Below are 20,045 nucleotides of genomic sequence, written 5' to 3' on the forward strand. Positions count from 1 at the left end.
ACACGCATTGTATGGATCAGAGTGTGGAATAATAAACCCTTTAATCAAGTAGGCAAGCCAGAAACTTTAAAAAGGCAAATGGAAAAGTTGAAGTTACATATGGTTGGAATTAATGAAGAGCGGTAGCAGAAATAATAGGACTTCTGGTTATGTGAGTACATTGTTATAAACACAAAATGAAATAGAAGTAATGCAGTAACAGGTCTAATAGCAAAATAGAAAACAGGAATAGAATGAACAACATAGTGAACATACTGTCATATCCATGGTAGACACAAAACCAACACCCAACACAGTAGTACAAGTTTACATGTCAACTAGCTCCACAGGTGATGAGATTGAAATAATGAGATAAAAGAAATTATTCTGATGGTTAAGGGAGACAAAAACTGAATTGTGATGGGAGACTGGAATTCAGTAGTAGGAAAAGGAAGAGAAGGAAATGAAATGAAATCTGTGCATGGTATTTGTGGAGAATTCAGCTCCCTGGTGCAAGTCTTTTTGTTGATGCCACTTTGGCATTGGCAACTTGCACCTCAATGATAATGAAATAATGGTGGGGACAGTACACACGTCCAATCCCGAGTGCAGAAAATACCTGTCCCAGCTAGGAATTGAACCCAGGGCTCCGAGATTGAGAATTAGCAACACTAATCACAAGACCATGAGCTGCTGACAGAATGAGAAAGAAAAATAATAGGATAACATGGATTCGGGGAGAAGAATGAAAGAGGTAGCCACCTGGTGAAATTATGCACACAGTTTAATTTAATATCATGAACACTTGTTTTAAAAATTGTGAAAGAAGACTGCATATGTGGAAGAGACCTGGAGACACATGAAGGTTACAAATAGACTACATGATGGTAAGAAAAAATTTTGGAACCATATTTTAAAGTGGAAAACATTTCCAGGGGCAGATGTGTGCTCTGATAATAAGTTGTTATTTATGAGCTGCAGACTGAAATTGATGAAATAAAAAAGTAGGAAATTAAGGAGTTGGGATATGGATAAACTGAAATAACCAGAGACTGTTGAGAATTTCAAAGGGAGCATTAGGCAATGAGTGATGGAAACAGAGCAAAGAAAGACAATTGAAAAAGAATGGGTACCTTTGAGAGGTGAAGAAATGGTGCAGCATAGGATCCAATAGGCAAAAAGACAAGGCCAAGAAGAGATCCATGGATAACACATGAAGTAGTGAATACAACAGATGAGTGGAGACAATACAAAAAGTCAGCAAATCAAGCAGGGAAAAGAAAATACAAATATCTAAAAATGAGAATGAAGGTTGGGCTTCAATGTCCCTTCAAAACTGAGGTTGTTAGAGATGGAGCACAAGCTTGGAATGTTTCACGGATGTGGAAGGAAATTGGCCATGCCCTTTCAAAGTAACCATCATACTTGCCTGGAGCAATCATGGGAAACCTAAATCTGGATCATCAGGTGCAGATTTGAATGACATTTTCCCAGACGAAAGTCTAGTATGCTAACCACTGCACTACCTCACTCAGTTATACTGACAGAAAGTGCAAAATGCCTAAGCAGGAATGGCTTGGAAACAATGATTCTACATAACTTCAACACAGCTGTTTATAACCGTTTTATAAAGTTTAACTTACTCCCTCCTGCTGGTCTTTAAACTGTCAGTACTACAAGCTTTTGTTTTCCTGACTCACCACATTATTTCTTGACCTGAAGGGCCTGAGAATTAACTCAGTTTTATGCACATATAGTCACTCCCCCTTTCTTCTACTGTAGCATTAGATTAGCTTGCATATACCAAGATGAAATCTGTTCAGATTTAGTGATTTCCCTACCACCTTCTGAAATGCACAAATCAGCTGACATTCTCTACATCCTTTCATACTCCTGAATGGATATCAGAATTTCATCCTTTTTTATAACTGAGGCTTCTGATGTTTTGATGAAAGATGGTAAATGCAGTTCCTTTAATATCCATGGCTTTGTTCAAGCAGCATTATTTTGTTGTGTTACAATGGTAACTATATTTTTTCTGTAGTTCTGTCATCCAGATGAAATTACCCTAAAATAGACAAAGGACCTCACTGATAATTACTGAGATAGGACGGGTACCAACTTGCTCAGATTAGACACTTCTGATAATTAGCCATGCCAGAATTTTCCAGATGTGAACCCTGCTGCGTATAGTGAACTAAGTGAGGGGTAATGCATAAGTCACACTTTTGTATGGATGTTCCTCTCTTTTGATCATTTTTTTCAATTTCCATACAAACCACTGAAGGTAGGTGAAATTCATAGCTGGTTAAGTACCTGTATTTCCATCACTCATAGACTGTGGCAACAATTTATAAAGACAAATTCTCACTCAGAAGATGCAGCCAATGATGGCCAACGGCCATTCACTGGTATGCACTTAAAGGAACAGTGTTGCAATCCAGTCATCGTTACTGTTAGTGATGTAATTCTCTTGAATACTCCACTCTTTTTCTATATCAAAGATTGTAGCACTTTGCTCATGCCTACTTAACTGTTTCAGAAGAAGGACCCTTTCTTAATCATAATATAAAATTTTGTGTAGTAAAAGTCAGTTCTGATGTAACTTAACAAACATTTCCAACTACTACATACAATTGCTTGAAATTGTTCATCTCTTTCCATATCAATCTTTTTAATTGTATTTAATTCATCAGCTTTCTCCATGTGAATCAAAATTTCTGTTCTTAGTTTCTCTTCTAGAAATTATTCAAAGAATTTCTAATATTCACTGGACATGAGAACCACCTCTTACTCACAGTGACATAACAGGTTTTGTGGGTTACAGCATCTATGACCCCCCCCCCCATGAACCATGGACCTTGCCGTTGGTGGGGAGGCTTGCGTGTCTCTGTGAAACATATAGCCATACCGTAGGTGCAACCACAATGGAGGCATATCTGTTGAGAGGCCATACAAACATGTGGTTCCTGAAGAGGGGCAGCAGCCTTTTCAGTAGTTGCAAGGGCGACAGTCTGGATGATTGACTGATCTGGCCTTGTAACAATAACCAAAACAGCCTTGCTGTGCTGGTACTGCGAATGGCTGAAAGCAAGGGGAAACTATGGCCATAATTTTTCCTGAGGGCATGCAGCTTTACTGTATGATTAAATGATGATGGTGTCCTCTTGGGTAAAATATTCCAGAGGTAAAATAGTCCCCCATTCGGATCTCCAGGTGGGGACTACTCAAGAGGATGTCGTTATCAGGAGAAAGAAAACTGGTGTTCTATGGATCAGAGCGTGGAATGTCAGATCCCTTAATTGGGCAGGTAGGTTAGAAAAATTAAAAAGGAAAATGGATAGGTTAAAGTTAGATATAGTGGGAATTAGTGAAGTTCGGTGGCAGGAGGAACAAGACTTTTGGTCAGACGAATACAGGGTTATAAATACAAAATCAAATAGGGGTAATGCAGGAGTAGGTTTAATAGTGAATAAAAAAATAGGAGTGTGGGTAAACTACTACAAACAGCATAGTGAACACATTATTGTGGCCAAGATAGACACGAAGCCCACGCCTACTACAGTAGTACAAGTTTATATGCCAACTAGCTCTGCAGATGATGAAGAAATTGAAGAAATGTATGATGAAACAAAAGAAATTATTCAGGTAGTGAAAGGAGACGAAAATTTAATAGTCATGCGTGACTGGAATTCGGTAGTAGGAAAAGGGAGAGAAGGAAACATAGTAGGTGAATATGGATTGGGGCTAATAAACGAAAGAGGAAGCCGCCTGATAGAATTTTGCACAGAGCACAACTTAACCATAGCTAACACTTGGTTCAAGAATCATAAAAGAAGGTTGTATACATGGAACAAGCCTGGAGATACTAAAAGATTTAAGAAAAATTATATAGTGGTAAGACAGAGATTTAGGAACCAGGTTTTAAATTGTAAGACATTTCCAGGGGTAGATGTGGACTCTGACCACAATCTATAGGTTATGACCTGTAGATTAAAACCGAAGAAACTGCAAAAAGGTGGGAATTTAAGAAGATGGGACCTGGATAAACTGAAAGAACCAGAGGTTGTACAAAGTTTCAGGGAGAGCATAAGGGAATAATTGACAGGAATGGGGGAAAGAAATACAGTAGAAGAATGGGTAGCTTTGAGGGATGAAGCAGTGAAGGCAGCAGAGGATGAAGTAGGTAAAAAGATGAGGGCTAGTAGAAATCCTTGGGTAACAGAAGAAATATTGAATTTAATTGATGAAAGGAGAAAATATAAAAATGCAATAACTGAAGCAGGCAAAAAGGAATACAAATGTCTCAAAAATGAGATCGACAGGAAGTGCAAAATGGCTAAGAAGGGATGGCTAGAGGACAAATGTAAGGATGTAGAGGCTTATCTCACTAGGGGTAAGATAGATATTTCCTACAGGAAAATTAAAGAGACCTTTGGAGATAAGAGAACCACTTGTATGAACATCAAGAGCTCAGATGGAAACCCAGTTCTAAGCAAAGAAGGGAAATCAGAAAGGTGGAAGGAGTATGTAGTGTGTCTATACAAGGGTGATGTACTTGAGGACAATATTATGGAAATGGAAGAGGATGTAGATGAAGATGAAATGGGAGATACGATACTGTGTGAAGAGTTTGACAGGGCACTGAAAGACCTGAGTCAAAACAAGGCCCCCGGAGTAGACAACATTCCATTGGAACTACTGACTGCCTTGGGAGAGCCAGTCCTGACAAAACTCTACCATCTGGTGAGCAAGATGTATGAGACAGGCGAAATACCCTCAGACTTCAAGAAGAATATAATAATTCCAATCCCAAAGAAAGCAGGTGTTGACAGATGTGAAAATTACTGAACAATCAGTTTAATAAGCCACAGTTGCAAAATACTAACATGAATTCTTTACACACGAATGGAAAAACTAGTAGAAGCTGACCTCGGGGAAGATCAGTTTGGCTTCTGTAGAAATGTTGGAACACGTGAGGCTATACTGACCTTACGACTTATCTTAGAAGAAAGATTAAGGAAAGGCAAACCTACCTTTCTAGCATTTGTAGACTTAGAGAAAGCTTTTGACAATGTTAATTGGAATACTCTCTTTCAAATTCTAAAGGTGGCAGGGGTAAAATATAGGGAGCGAAAGGCTATTTGCAAATTGTACAGAAACCAGATGGCAGTTATAAGAGTCGAGGGATATGAAAGGGAAGCAGTGGTTGGGAAGGGAGTGAGACAGGGTTGTAGCCTCTCCCAGATGTTATTCAATCTGTATATTGAGCAAGCAGTAAAGGAAACAAAAGAAAAATTCAGAGTAGGTATTAAAATCCATGGAGAAGAAATAAAAACTTTGAGGTTCGCCGATGACATTGTAATTCTGTCAGAGACAGCAAAGGACTTGGAAGAGCAGTTGAATGGAATGGACAGTGTCTTGAGAGGAGTATATAAGATGAACATCAACAAAAGCAAAACGAGGATAATGGAATGTAGTCGAATTAAGTCGGGTGATGCTGAGGGAATTAGATTAGGAAATGAGACACTTAAAGTAGTAAAGGAGTTTTCCTATTTGGGGACCAAAATAACTGATGATGGTCGAAGTAGAGAGGATGTAAAATGTAGACTGGCAATGGCAAGGAAGGCATTTCTGAAGAAGAGAAATTTGTTAACATTGAGTATAGATTTAAGTGTCAGGAAGTCTTTTCTGAAAGTATTTGTATGGAGTGTAGCCATTCTATGGAAGTGAAACATGGACGATAAATAGTTTGGACAAGAAGAGAATAGAAGCTTTCGAAAAGTGGTGCTACAGAAGAATGCTGAAGATTAGATGGGTAGATTGCATAACTAATGAGGAAGTATTGAATAGGGTTGGGGAGAAGAGAAGTTTGTGGCACAACTTGACCAGAAGAACGGATCGGATGGTAGGACATGTTCTGAGGCATCAAGGGATCACCAATTTAGTATTGTAGTGCAGCGTGGAAGATAAAAATCATAGAGGGAGACCAAGAGATGAATACACCAAGCAGATTCGGAAGGATGTAGGTTGCAGTAGGTACTGGGAGATGAAGAAGCTTGCACATGATAGAGTAGCATGGAGAGCTGCATCAAACCAGTCTCATGACTGAAGACCACAACAACAACAACAACAGCATCTATGATCTAATATTGACCACAGTTTGGCTGAAAGCTCAATGTGTAATATTGTTTTCATTATATCTGTCTGCAACTCACAATGTCATAAAGTAGCAATCTTTCCTTGTCACAGTATTGTCAATTAGAAGATTGTCATTTGAATGGGACAAATTACCTGTATTGAGGCATTTCAACCTTTTTCATGAACTGTGATACTTCAATTACTTCAGAGCATTTCTTAAAAAAAGTATTGAAATATAGCTTGAGAAATACTCTCAAATCAGCCTGATCAGGCTTGAATTTTGTATCAAAAACAACAAAATATAGGTAGATCTCAGATTGTTCCTTGTTGCAACCACTTAAAGAATAATACCATAAAATGCAGTATGCTAACAGCTTCAAGAATGTCAGTAATAAATGCTAGAATTCAGCCATGATCAAATAGTTGAATGATAACATTGTTACTGGAAAATATAACTACCACTATCTTGCACACTTAAAATTACTAATAATAAATTCATAAATGTGCTGTGTACATGAGGTGACCAACATAGTGTATATTGCTCAGAGATTGTCACTTATAAAAGAGAATTTGCAATGTAGATTGGAATGCAGATCAGTGGGGAGTCATTGCCTTCAAGGACGTGTCTCTCTTTAGATGCCAGAGTGATGACAGACATATTTTGAGTTATTGAGAAGCTGAAATCCATTATCATCCATCAAACAATTTTGAAGTAGTGTGATCTGCCGGTAAGGTTCACTGATGGAAGTGGGATTCCCTGGAAATTGTGATGAATTGATCAGAATCATCCAAAAAATTGATTTTCTTCAGTGTGTAGTCACATCTAGGGCTAGCACCTTTGACTAGTAATGAAAATGTCCTGGGCCCAAGGTTTGAACCTAGCCACTGCTTAAATTTTAAATAAATCCAGTGTCTGAAGACATTGAATTAAGTGGCCACTTATTTGAAACTGCACCCTCAGTCTGCCAACGGCCTTGTCAAAGAGGGTGGAAAAACAAACAGAGATTTCTGGCACTCTCCTGCTAATTGGGTGAGAAACTGCACCTAAAAGTCAGATGAATCAGCAATTATCAATGGCATAAGGATGCAAAAGGCAATGGATCTCTCCATCGGCAAAATATTCCGGATTAGTTTGCCATTTGGATCACTGGGAGGGGACTACCAAGGAGGAGGTGACCATGAAAAAAAGAAGCAATAATGAATAAAATGGTAACCTTTCACAGTTAGAGGCAAGAAAAATCAGAAATTTGAACATGGTAGGGAAGCAGGAAAATCTTAAAAGATAAATGCCAATGCTCATCCAGATCTAGCTGAGATCAGTGAAGCGAAATGGAAAGAAGACAAGGATTTTGGTCCAATAAATATAGAATAATATCAACAGAAGCAGAAAATGATACAATGGGAGTAGGATTTGTCATGAATAGGATGGCAGGCCAAGGGAGTGAAATACTGTGAACAGCTCAGTGACAGGGTTGTTCTTGTCAGAATTAAAAGCAATTCTGGCAACAGTAGTTCAGAGATACAAGCCAGTATTACAAGTAGAAGAGAAGAGATAAAGTATATGAGGACACTGAACATGTAATTCAGTACATAAAGGGAGATAAAAATCTAAGAATCACAGGGAACTGGAATGTGGTTGTAGAGAAAGGAGTAGAAAGAAGAATTATGGGAGAATATGGGCTTGGTAGCAGGACTGAGAAAGGGAAAAAAACTGTTCTGCAATTATTTCAGGTAGTAATAGTGAATACTCTTTTTAAGAATCACAAGGTACACGTGAAAAAGGTCGAGGGACACAGAAAATTCCAGATGGGTTACTTCATGGTCAGACAAAGATTCTGAAATCAGGTATAGGATTGTACGGCATATACAGCAGCAGACATGAACTTGGATCAAAATTTAGTAATGTTGAAGAGCAGATTGAAGTTCAAAAGAATTGTACTGAAGAATCAGTGTGGAAGGAAATGGGATACTGAAGAAGGAAGAGACTCATTTGAAGTTCGCTACAGATATGGACACTGTGATAAGAAATAACATAATAGGCAGTCTAACTGAAGAAGAGTGGGCATCTCTAAAGAGAGCAGGAACAGATGTTGGAAAGAAAACATGGATATTAAGAAGGTAAGAAAGTGGAGTACTGAAGTACTGAGGAAGGAGGAGACACGTTTGAAGTTTGCTAACGATGTGGACATTCCAATAAGGAATAACATAATAGGCAGCTCATTTGAAGAGAAGTAAACAGCTACAAAAAGAGTATTCACAGATTTTTGAAAGACAAATATAGGTATTAGGAAGGTAACTGCGAAGAAATCTTGAGTAATGGAAGGAATATTTCAATCTTTCAACAAAAGAACGAAGTACAATTATTTTAAGTGAAAAAAGGAATACAGCAACTTAGGAATGAAATAAATAGGAAGTGCAAAATGCCGAGGCAAAATGGCTGAAGAAAAAATGTGAAGAAATAGAAAAAGAAATGACTGACTCAGAATATAGAAAAATCGAAACAACCTTCAGGAAATTATAAGTAAGGGTGGCAACATTAAGAGAAAAATAGGAATTCCACTCATCACTTAGTGGTCTAAACTTGTTAAATGCAAAGGAGAAAGAGCAGGTAGGCTGAAAGAGTAAACTGAAGGCCCCTATAAGAGGAAGAAATTGTCTAACGACAAGACAGAGGAAGAATTTGGGGTCACTATGGCAGAGATAGGGGATTAGTATTAGCATTACAATCGGAATTTAATAGAGCTTTGGAAGACTGGAGATCAAGAAAGAGGGTGGGGTGGTGTGGGTACATATACAGGCACCAGAGAGGTACTCCCAATTTAAAACTCTTGGAAGATATTCAAAATTCTGAGGGTTATTCCTTGTTAAGTGTCCCAGTTTAGAAGATGCTCCCAGCTCAGATATCTTCAATTTTGATGAAATTTGTACAGTATGTACATGAGGGCCCTACATGAATTTATGCAAAGTTTCAGGCTCACCTGTAACTTAGTTCAGGTGCTAGAATCACTTTTGTGAAGACTACTGAGACCAAAATGTCATAAAGAAATCTTCAAGTCTGGCATTCCACTGTGACTAATGTAAAAGATTAGACTCTTGCTTCTGGATATAGTGGTACAACTTTTGGTGCTCTACACATAAATGAAGGAAGTAGAGTTCAGAAAACAATGATTTTGACATAATCTGAGTTCAAAGTGGGTAACAAATCATGTCGCGAGAAATTTGTCCCATACTTTAACGAGGTATAAGTAGTGGAGAAAGTGCACTATGGACCTGGTCTTTTGCCAAACTACTATCTGTCTGGGTGTTCAGTATATCACAAATTTGGGCCTGGCCTTTGTGTTTAATTACTGTGCTACCATCCTGTAAATTTGCTAAAAAGACATGAATGTATCAAAATATACCCATATTCAATGTTGTGGACACCAACCACTTTACATTCGTTAACACCACTCAACAGAGCATATTCCATTGTCTTAAAAAACTTTTTTTATTTTGGTGTCTCTGGGTGAGGTGTAAAAATTGCTCCTTAAATTTGAAATTTTGTTGATTATGTCTGCAGTGTTTAAATATTCATTTTCCTGTTTGTGACAGGTTCATTGCTAAGTTTAACCACTTAACTGTACTGGAGACTGCTACATAAATTTTGTGGAGCTGAATGCTTATTAATTTTATTTCTTTTCTTTATTTAGGAATCAAGAATTTGATTTTAGTCTGTGAAGCATATCAAGTTGTTGCTAAAATGGAAAAACAAGATCAAGTTAATGTATGCAGTTTTGGAAATACTAATTCCTCATGCCATTTAACAACGTACAGTGCCTTAAAAGGACTAAAAGCTGCAAAGAAACTTTCCTTAGAAGAACAAGAATTACTTACTAGACACAGTGGTTTACACTCTACTGAAATGCTCAACTATGCTTCCACCATGAAGCTTTAGTCCTACAAATATTTGAATTTTTCAAAGATCATGCTGCAACCCATATGGTAAGAAAAACCATACTGCATGAAAAATTTTGTGCTCAATCAACACTGAAACAGCTGACCTAATAAAAAGTATAACTGTGTCTGATATTAAATGAGGCCAAAAAATGTGCCCTTCCTGTAGAAAAGAATTTGATACTCTGAAATATTCACAAATGGAAGTTACATGTCAGTCAGATGAAGATGATGAGACTAAAGTTGCTCACAATTTGAATACAAGCTTAACAGCTGTTGTAAATCACCATTAAAATTTCAACAAATTGGTGTAAGGGATACAAAAGGATATGCAAAGTGCAAAATACATCTAGTTGAAGGTGCAGTTATTAAGAACATTGCAGAAGTTTGAGGACTTGATCCCAGTGAACTGGAGCAAGCAATACTTGACTTGTTCAGATTACAGTCAGCTGATCCAAGAATTGAAACACAAATTACATATATCAAATCATAATGAGAAAATTCAAATTTTTACCTTAGTTCCCCAAAGCTTGTCTGTCAAAAAGGCTATGGACGAATTTTGTGCTTCAGAAGGAATGGTAAGGAAGACTATAGAGTTAAAAGTTGAACAGGGAATATTGACAAAGCCCAAAGGTAAATGATTTCTGAGGCAGTGAAGGCAAGAGTCATAGAATATTTTTATGATGAAGAGTTTAGTCGGATTTTTCCAGGAAAAAGGGCTGCACTACTGTTTGTATTGATGGAGAAAAGGTTCAGAAACAAAAACACTTATTACTGAGCAACCTACAAGAAATGTTTGTTGTGTGCCACTATAAAAATGGACCGGAAATTGGATTTTCCATATTTTGTGAATTAAGGCCCAAATGGTGTGTGACTGTAGGCACAGCTAGTTCACATTACATCAAAATATGAAACTAATGTTGGCACATAGCCCAATAAAAGAAGATTACAAAATATTACTGAGCAAAAGTGTCTGTAATCTGGAAATGAAGGATTTCATGCTTCATCACAGTGAAGTATGTCCAGGAACAGAAGCTCTAAAAGAATATTTGGAAAGCGCTTTTGCAGATATTGATCTCGAGGATACAATTCAGTTCAAACAATGGACTTACAATGACAAGGATACACTTGACACCAGAGAAATGACAGTTTAAGAATTCATTGAACTATTTAATTACAAAACTTTTGGCCCTTTCTACTCACCACTACATTGCAAAGCATTGGAGCAAGCATTTGTAATTCACTAAAGAAGATCTCAAACCAGGAGAATTGATTACATTAATATATTTCACTGAAAATTACTCCTTTATTGTCCAAGACACAGTTCAAGAATTCCATTGGGAAAATAGTCAAGCTACAATACATTCATCTGTCATTTACTATAAAGATAACAAAGACCTAAAAAGCATCAGCTACTGCATAATCAGTGATTGCCTCCAACATGACACAGTTGCAGTGCATGTTTTTTTTAACATACTTGATCAAATACCTGAAGCGCATTTTTAAAGAAATTAAGCATATTGATTATTTTAGTGATGGTTCTGCTCCACAGTACAAAATTTTTTAAGAGCTTCCTAAATCTTTGCCATCATAAAAAAAGATTTTGGCATTACTGCAGAATGGAAATTTTTTGGAACAAGCCATAGGAAATCACCATGTGACAGAATTGTGGGCACGGTTAAGCATTTAACAGCAAGAGGTAGCCTTCAGCACCCAACTGACAACCAAATCTTAACACCAACTGATCTGTTTGAATATTGGCACAAGAATGTGCATGGCATTGAATTTATCTATATTAAAAAAGAAATTGTCGAAGGTGCAAAAATTGATCAAGAAAAACATTTTGAGGATGGATGTACAGTGTCTAGTATAAGAGACCATCACCATTTTGTGCCAATTGATGAAAAGTGACTTCAGATTCATAGACTCTCAAATGATACATTGTCCTTTTTTTTTTTTTTTTGTCATCAGTATACTGACTGTTTTGATGTGGCCCGCCACAAATTCCTCTCCTGTGCTAACCTCTTCATCTCAGAGTAGCACTTGCAACCTACATCCTCAATTATTTGCTTGACGTATTCCAATCTCTGTCTTCCTCTACAGTTTTTGCCCTCTACAGCTCCCTCTAGTACCATGGAAGTCATTCCCTCATGTCTTAGCAGATGTCCTATCATCCTGTCCCTTCTCCTTACCAGTGTTTTCCACATATTCCTTTCCTCTCCGATTCTGCGTAGAACCTCCTCATTCCTTACCTTATCAGTCCACCTAATTTTCAACATTCGTCTATAGCACCACATCTCAAATGCTTCAGTTCTCTTCTGTTCCAGTTTTCACACAGTCCATGTTTCACTACCATAGAATACTGTACTCCAGACGTACATCCTCAGAAATTTCTTCCTCAAATTAAGAGTCCTTCATAGCAAACGTTAACCGATATGCTAAAGTTGCTACTAAACATGTTGCCATTACTGAACTACAGCTTGGCCAATATGTCGCTTGCATTTATGATGGGAAATGGTGGACAGGGAATATCTGTGAACTTTCATGTGAAGAAAAAAGATGCCTTGATTAACTTCATGATCCCCATGCAGCTGCTCAATCATTTCACTGGACAGCTGGAAGAGACATATGCTGGATTACAGAACAACAGATAATTGCAGTCATACCAGTTCCAGCTGCTTCAATAATGGGATGGCAATACAGTTTGCTGGAAGCAGTAGTTTTGGACCTCATCAACAAACTTAGAGCATTTAACAACTGAAGAATTCTGCATTATGGCTTGGGAACCACAAAGAGACCCAAACAAGGCTTGGGAACCTGTTGGACACCAACATTCAGGCTTGGGAACCTGTTGGATACCAACATTCAGGCTTGGGAACCTGCTGGATACCCACACTCAGGCTTGGGAACCTGTTAGATACTCATGTTCTGGCTTGGCAACCTGCTTGGGAACCTGCAGTAAAGAAACCCACCCATGGTTGACCTTACATCGCGATCGGACATGGCCCCTTGGCGATGGGGCTACCAGTCACCATGGACCAATGGAAGGATTTTTCTCGAATCACAAAAAAATTCAATGGTTTAGGCGCAATTTTTACACATTACCCAATAAAATAAGTTTTTCTAATAGAATGAAATGTGCTGTGTTGGATGGTGTTAATGAATGTAATGTGGTAGGTGTCCATTTTGAGACACATGACTTTGAACGTGGGTATATTTTGATACATTTATGTTCTTTTATCAAATTTACAGGATGGCAGTGCACTAATTAAACACACAAGCCAGGCCCAAATTTGTGACAAACTAAACACCAAGACAGACTGTAGTTTGGCAAAAGACCAGATCCACAGCACAGTTGCTCCACTACTTATGCCTTGTTAAAGTGTGGGACAAATTTCTCGCGTCATGATTTGTTGCCCACTTTGAACTGAGATTATGTCAAATTCATTGCTTTCTGAACTCTTCTTCCCTCATTTGTGTGTATATCATGAAAATTTATACCACTATACACAGAAGCAAGACTCTAGCTCTTTTATATTAGGAACAGAGGAATGCAAAACTTGAAGATTTCTTCGCGACTTTTCAGTCTTGGCAAAAGTGATCTTCACAAAAGTGGCTACAGGTGAGCCTGAACTTTGCTTCAGTTCATGTAGAGCCCTCAGGTACATACTGTACAAAATTCATCAAAATTGAAGATGATGGATCTGGGAGCCTTAGGACACTTCACGTTGAATAACCCCAAGTTAATAGGAGTAGCCTATGGGTGATGATGGGTGATATACATTATATACAAGACACAAGAGGGTAAGTAAGACCGGAAGGCCAAGAAGGAATTGTTCAAATTGAAAAGGGATGCTGCAGAAACAATAATGGAATGAATGAAAGGTTCAAGAATGGGATTAAAATTTAGTGTGAAAAGATATCAATGATAAGATTCAATGATGACATTGCTATCCTTAGGTAAGGTGAAGAAGAATTACAGGGTCTGTTGAATGGAATGAACAGTCTGGTGAGTATAGAAAATTAGGTGGACTGTTAAGATGTGGAAGATATGGAATGAGAAGGTTCTCTACAGAAGTGGCAACAAAAGGAACTTATGAAAAACAGTGACAAGATGGCGCCATAGGGTGATAGGACACATATTAAAGACATTAGGGGATGATTTCCATGGTACTAAATGGTAGAGGGACACAAAGATTGGAATATACACAACAAATAATTGGTGCAGGATGCAAGCTCTACTCTGAGATGAAGAGGTTAGCACAGTACAGGAATTTGTGGTGGGCCACATCAAATCAGTCAAAAGACTGATTTTTTTCAAAGAGGGGGTGGAGAAGGGTGGGGTCAGAAAACAGAAATACAACAAAAAACAAAAAGTTGCAATTTTTTTCTTAATTTTGTGTACTGGCAACAGGTTTCAATACCATCATTATCAGGACACCCCTAGCATACTGTCATTATGCTCACTTCCCAAGAAGTTATGCATTATATTCAGACACACGTATTTGAGGAGCTTGCCAGGGCATGGCCTAATGGTCGTATCATAATGGCTGCCAGTGCACAAAGTAAAAAAATCAAGACTATTGAATAAAGCAAATAAATAAAGCAATGAAGTAAATAATTTCACTACTCATACCAACAATATGTCAGGAATATGCAGAACCATTCAAGTGAAAGAATGTAATGTGCACCACATGGTGCAGCAGGACAGATTAAATATGCTTTCTGTAACAGTGAAAGATTAGTTTTTATGACCAATGTAGCAGCAAATAAAATATTTAATGGAAGTTAATGAGCCAGGTATAACCTGTTTGTTAAAGTCTCTGGAATTTTGTAACCTGCTTGTAGGTTAGTAGTCTTATAATTTCAGTATTGTAATTACCAGCATATGTATCATTACGTGAATTAAACTACGAATATGTTCTGTGGGACCCACATAAGGGCAAACTTATCACAAGCAATAAGAACTTTTCTTATTTCTTCGCATCAAGTAGAGGTGATAACACTATTTCATATCCTGCAACATGCAAGATCTCCACACATCGAAGATGTCCAGGTAAACTGGGAAACAACCTAACTGGAACTATATATCACTAGTAAGGCATGAGGTGAACAGTAGAACACACTCCAGACCCTTGTTGTAATCATCCAGGCATTGGCAAGTTTGTAGGATGAACAGGTTCATGCCAATATTTGGTCAACACCATCTGTTGGTGTCAGTGGAGATGGCAATTGGAATGCAAGAAAGCATATTTAATTCATGCTATTGCAATCACTTGCATGATGTGGTACAGTGTGTCAGAATGACTGACACCATTCACACACACATTTGGATTCATAGTGAAACTATCATGGCAGTTTACCATCAGACCTGTCAACCACTAGGTGGGCTCACTTCACTGACAGCTGACATGAGGAACCTTACCTGCTAATACATGATATATTATAGCCTACCTTTGATGGGCAACACATGTCCTCGCCATAATCATCATCATCTTCAAACTGATTCTTCTTATCCTTCTTTACCCTGATGGTGAGTGTGTGTCCATTGATCTCAGCGCCAATCTCTTCATACAGGTTTTGTGGAAGCTCGGAATCTGCAGTGCTGGCATCACAGCAGTAGCACTCGCCGCCCGCACCGACAGCAGGTGCTGGGCGCGATGGCAGGATGTCACAGGCAGGAGGGCGGCACGGAGGTGGAGGTGGAGGCGGAGGCGAGGGGCAGCACGAAGACGGAGGGCAGCACGGGGGCGGCGAAGGTGGCGGCGTCGGCTCCTGCAGACAGCCACCCGCGTCACCTCCTGCCTGTCTTGCTGTTGCAGCTGCAGCCTCTCTTCTGCACCCAACAAGATAAGTGCTGCCATCAGTTCAGCCTTTGCATGTCTTCCAGATTTATACCACTAAACAGTTATATAGAAAGGCACTAATTGACTACAATGCAGAGCCGTTCAGTGAGATGACTGTGGGGCATATTCTCACAGATGCAATTTGACCAGTTTCTTCTGAGAAACGGTATTAAATCCATAAATGTCATGTATAATTTACCAGTAAAAGGCCGATTCCATGAAGAATTGAAGGTTTGAAATTATGTTTAAAGTCTGGGTAATTCACTCTCCATTTCAAGCAAAGGCTAGTTTCTCATGCACCTCAATGTTTACGACATAACTTCTCCTGAACTGTATGCCAAACTATGATGTAATTCTTCAGGTATATTCAATGGTATATGTGGGTAGTCTGCAAAATTTGTTGCAAACAGAGTTAGTAGCATAAACATCAAAAATGTAGTAAGCAATAAACGTTTTTCTTTCTCACTTTGTGGGGGGTAGGGGGGTGGGTAGGTGGTTTGGGGGGGTAAGGGTGTAGGGAGGTGGGGCGGGGGGAAATGTTTATGAGTGAAAGTTTCAAAAAGGTAGATTTGCTACTCACCATATAGTGGAAATGTTGAATCGCAGACAGGAACAACAAAAAGACTTCTAAACAAGTAAGTTTTTAGCCAAAATGCCTTCTTCTGAGGCAGATAACATCTACATCTATACTCTACAAACCACCATGAGGTGCATGGCAGAGGGTATGTCCCATTGTACCACTTACTAGGGTTTTCTCCTGTTCCATTCACTTATGAAGTGCGGGAAGAATGATTGTTCGAATGACTCTGTGTGTGCTTTACCCACAACTGAACCTATGTTATCATTCCATTTCATATTCCTAGAAAGTGTTACATCCAGGTGTTTGTGTGTGTTGGCTGATTCCAACAGTGAGTCATTGATTTTACAGTCATTGAATACTTTTTTTTTTTTTTGTGAAGTGCACAATTTTACATTTCTGAACATTTAGAGCAAGTTATTGAAATCTCATAAAGACCTAACTGAATATTTATGCAGCTTCTCTCAGATACTACATCATTACAGATACTTACATCATCTGCAAAAAGACTGATTTTACTATTAATATTGTCTTCAAGGTCATTAATATACAACACACTTCCATGGGGTACACCTACAATTATTCTACATCTGACAATGACTCTCCATCCAAGATAACATGTTGTGTCCTACTAACCAAAAAGTTCTTAATCCAGTCACAAATTTCACTTGATATCCCATATGATTGTTACACACAAATATACAATCAGAGTAACTCATTGCCTCAGCAGCCAGAGACAGTAGTCGTGTGTGTATGAGTTGTGTTTGTGTGAATGTGTGTACATGTGTGTGTGTTATCTGCTTCAGGAGAAGGCCTTTCTGCCAGAAACTTATTTGTTTAGTGTCTTTTTGTAGTGCCTGTCTGTTTATTAAAGTTTCATAAAGGCTTAAAATTATGTGTTAAGTTTGCTGGAAGTTGCTAAGTGCTCTCAGTTTCAAACACCAAATGAATTTGCAGGCACTGAGTCATGCTGCCTCAAGAAACATATACAGCTTCTAATTGTGATACATGTTTTACTGTGTTAAACCTTTAAGATAAGATTATACTTATTCATGAGTGGATTATGAAAGCATTTTAAATTTTTAAATTCAGTCAATAACTATAAGAAATGTTGAAAATCAAATTTCTGTTGCCTCTGGAAGCTGTTAGATAGACAACCTGCAACTGGGACTATGTTCTATGAACCACGAACTGTGTTAGCTGTTTATTAACATAGATATGTATCAATCACCATGTGGATCAGTGGGTTAAGAATGCCAAAACATGCCTGTACACCAGTTTTCATGACCTGGAGATGCTACTACTCAGTTAAGTAGTGATTCAGTTGGCATCATGAGGTCGAGATCACCCCACTTGAGTACTACCACCAAGGAAAAATCCCTCACTTCACACATCAGTATGCCTCACTGACCATTCAGCTAGGGAGGCAGACCTGCTCTTAGACAGTTTAAATCTTTCATTTCTTCTACTGTTGTGCTGTTCTTGATTTTGATCTTAAGCAAGTTATTGTTCTCTTACTATTATTCTTCATCACATATGCCATTGCTCTGTTTAATCTTAAATCATATTCTTGTTAAGTATGCTGTAGATTCCTTTTGATAAGTCTTTTAAGTCTTCCTTACCATCTCCCAAATATGTATGAGTGAATTAATGAATTCTAACTCATGACTTTGAAGTCAAACATTATTAGTGAAGTGAAGTTAATGTGGTTATAAGAGCAGTTTTCCGAAGTGATAAGCTACATACTTTTGTGCAGAAATGGTAATATCAGTTAAAAAGTTATGAGGACAGTTTTCCAAGGAAGTGGTCACATGCATTTGTGCAGAAATGGTAAAAATAAGGGGAGGGGGGTCAGTTGCAACAGCATGTATTCCTGCTTCCAGAATCTCAACAAGAATATGAACATCAAATGATGACACTGATAGACATCATGTCACTCAGTACCTGGACTGGCCTTCTGTGATGTGGTAAATGCTTTGATCATTTTCAGTATTCCTACCAGTTGTTGGTCATGAGGTAGGTATTCACTCTATTCCAGTCATCACCGATCCATGCTGCAAAACTGTGACACTATTTGCACTGTGCTAATGTTTTTTGATGGTGTCCAGATGACATTGTCACTCAGTCACAGGTGTTTATTTTGTAAAACTCAGTTTAGACTTTTATCACAAAACTGTTTAATTGAGATATCCTTGTAAAAAGAGATCTACGTATGAATAAAGCTACTACTACTACTATTATTTTTCATGGAAACCCATTTCAGTGCTTTGTGATAGTGACCCCCTCTGTTGATCCTGCATACTAGGCACTTCATGTGGAAATCTACCAGCAGTTTATTGAATTCCTATGGTCTTAGCACCAAATTAAACACTCTATTGACGTTTCATTCAATGGAAGAGTACTGATGACTCCTTTAGAAAAAGTGCATTTTGATTCGTCTATGGCATACAAGGAAACACCCTCAGACTTAAACGAATGAAATAATCCCAATTCCAAAAAAAATCAGGTGCTGGCAGGTGTGAATATTTAATAAGCTGTGGTTGCAAAATATTGACACAAATTATTTACAGAAGAATGGAAAAACTGGTAAAAGCCATGCTTATGAAGAATTCTGAACAAGTGATGGAACATGTGAGGCAATAATGACCCTATGACTTATCTTAAGAGGTAACTTAAAGAAAACTAAACCTATTTTTGCAGCATCTGTAGAGTCAGAAAAAAAATTTTTGACAATGTTGACTGAAGTACACTCTTTGAAATTCTAAAGGTAGCAGGGATAAAATATAGGGGGGAAAGGCTATTTACAACTTGTACAGAACCCAGACAGCAGACATAATAGTCAAAGGGCATGAAAAAGATACAGTTATTGAGAAGGGAGTGAAACAGGGTTGTAATCTATCCCTGATGTTATTCAATCCGTATATTGAGCAGGCAGTAATGGAAACTAAAGACAAATTTGAAGAAGGAAGTGAAGTTCAGGGAGGAGAAATAATAACTGAGGTTTGCCAATGACATTGTAATCCTGTCAGAAACAGCAAAGAACTTGGAAGAGCAGTCGAACCCAATGCACAATATCTTGAAAGCAGGATGTAAGTTGAATATCAACAAAGCAAATAAAGGGTATTAGAATACAGTCTAATTAAATCCGTCAAAACGAGCAAATTAAATCAGGAAATGAGACAGTAAAAGTAGTATATGAGTTTTGCTTTTTGGTCAGTAAAATAACTGATGATGACTAAAGTAGAGAGGATATAAAATGTAGACTGTCAACAACAAGAAAAGTGTTTCCGAAGAAGGGTCATTTGTTAACACTGAATACATATTTCAGGGTTGGGAGTCTGTTTTGAAGACATTTGTTTGGGGTGTAGCCTAATACAGAACACAGACAATAAGCAGTTCAAGCAAGAAGAGAATGGAAGCCTTTGAATTGTGTGCTACAGAAGAAAGCTGAATGTTAGATGAGTAGATCATATTAGCATTGAGGAGGTGCTGAACAGAATTGTGGAGAAAAGAAAGTTCTGGCATAACTGCACTAAAAGAAGGAATCAGTTGAGAAAACACATTTTGAG

At 38.1% G+C, this 20,045-nt stretch overlaps 1 protein-coding gene across 6 annotated transcripts in view; it reads right to left on the reverse strand.

The window, feature by feature from the left end:
* Window positions 1-20,045, reverse strand: part of LOC126284349 (uncharacterized) — a 104,254-nt gene that overhangs the window by 55,161 nt on the left and 29,048 nt on the right. For all 6 annotated transcript variants that reach the window (XM_049983206.1, XM_049983204.1, XM_049983208.1 and 3 more), the window contains exon 3: window positions 15,508-15,828. In XM_049983206.1, the coding sequence (XP_049839163.1) occupies window positions 15,508-15,828 (321 nt within the window). The remainder of the gene's footprint in view (window positions 1-15,507; window positions 15,829-20,045) is intronic.

The sequence above is a fragment of the Schistocerca gregaria genome, chromosome 8 (genome assembly GCF_023897955.1).
Source record: "Schistocerca gregaria isolate iqSchGreg1 chromosome 8, iqSchGreg1.2, whole genome shotgun sequence".
Classification (NCBI taxonomy): Eukaryota; Metazoa; Arthropoda; class Insecta; order Orthoptera; family Acrididae; genus Schistocerca; species Schistocerca gregaria.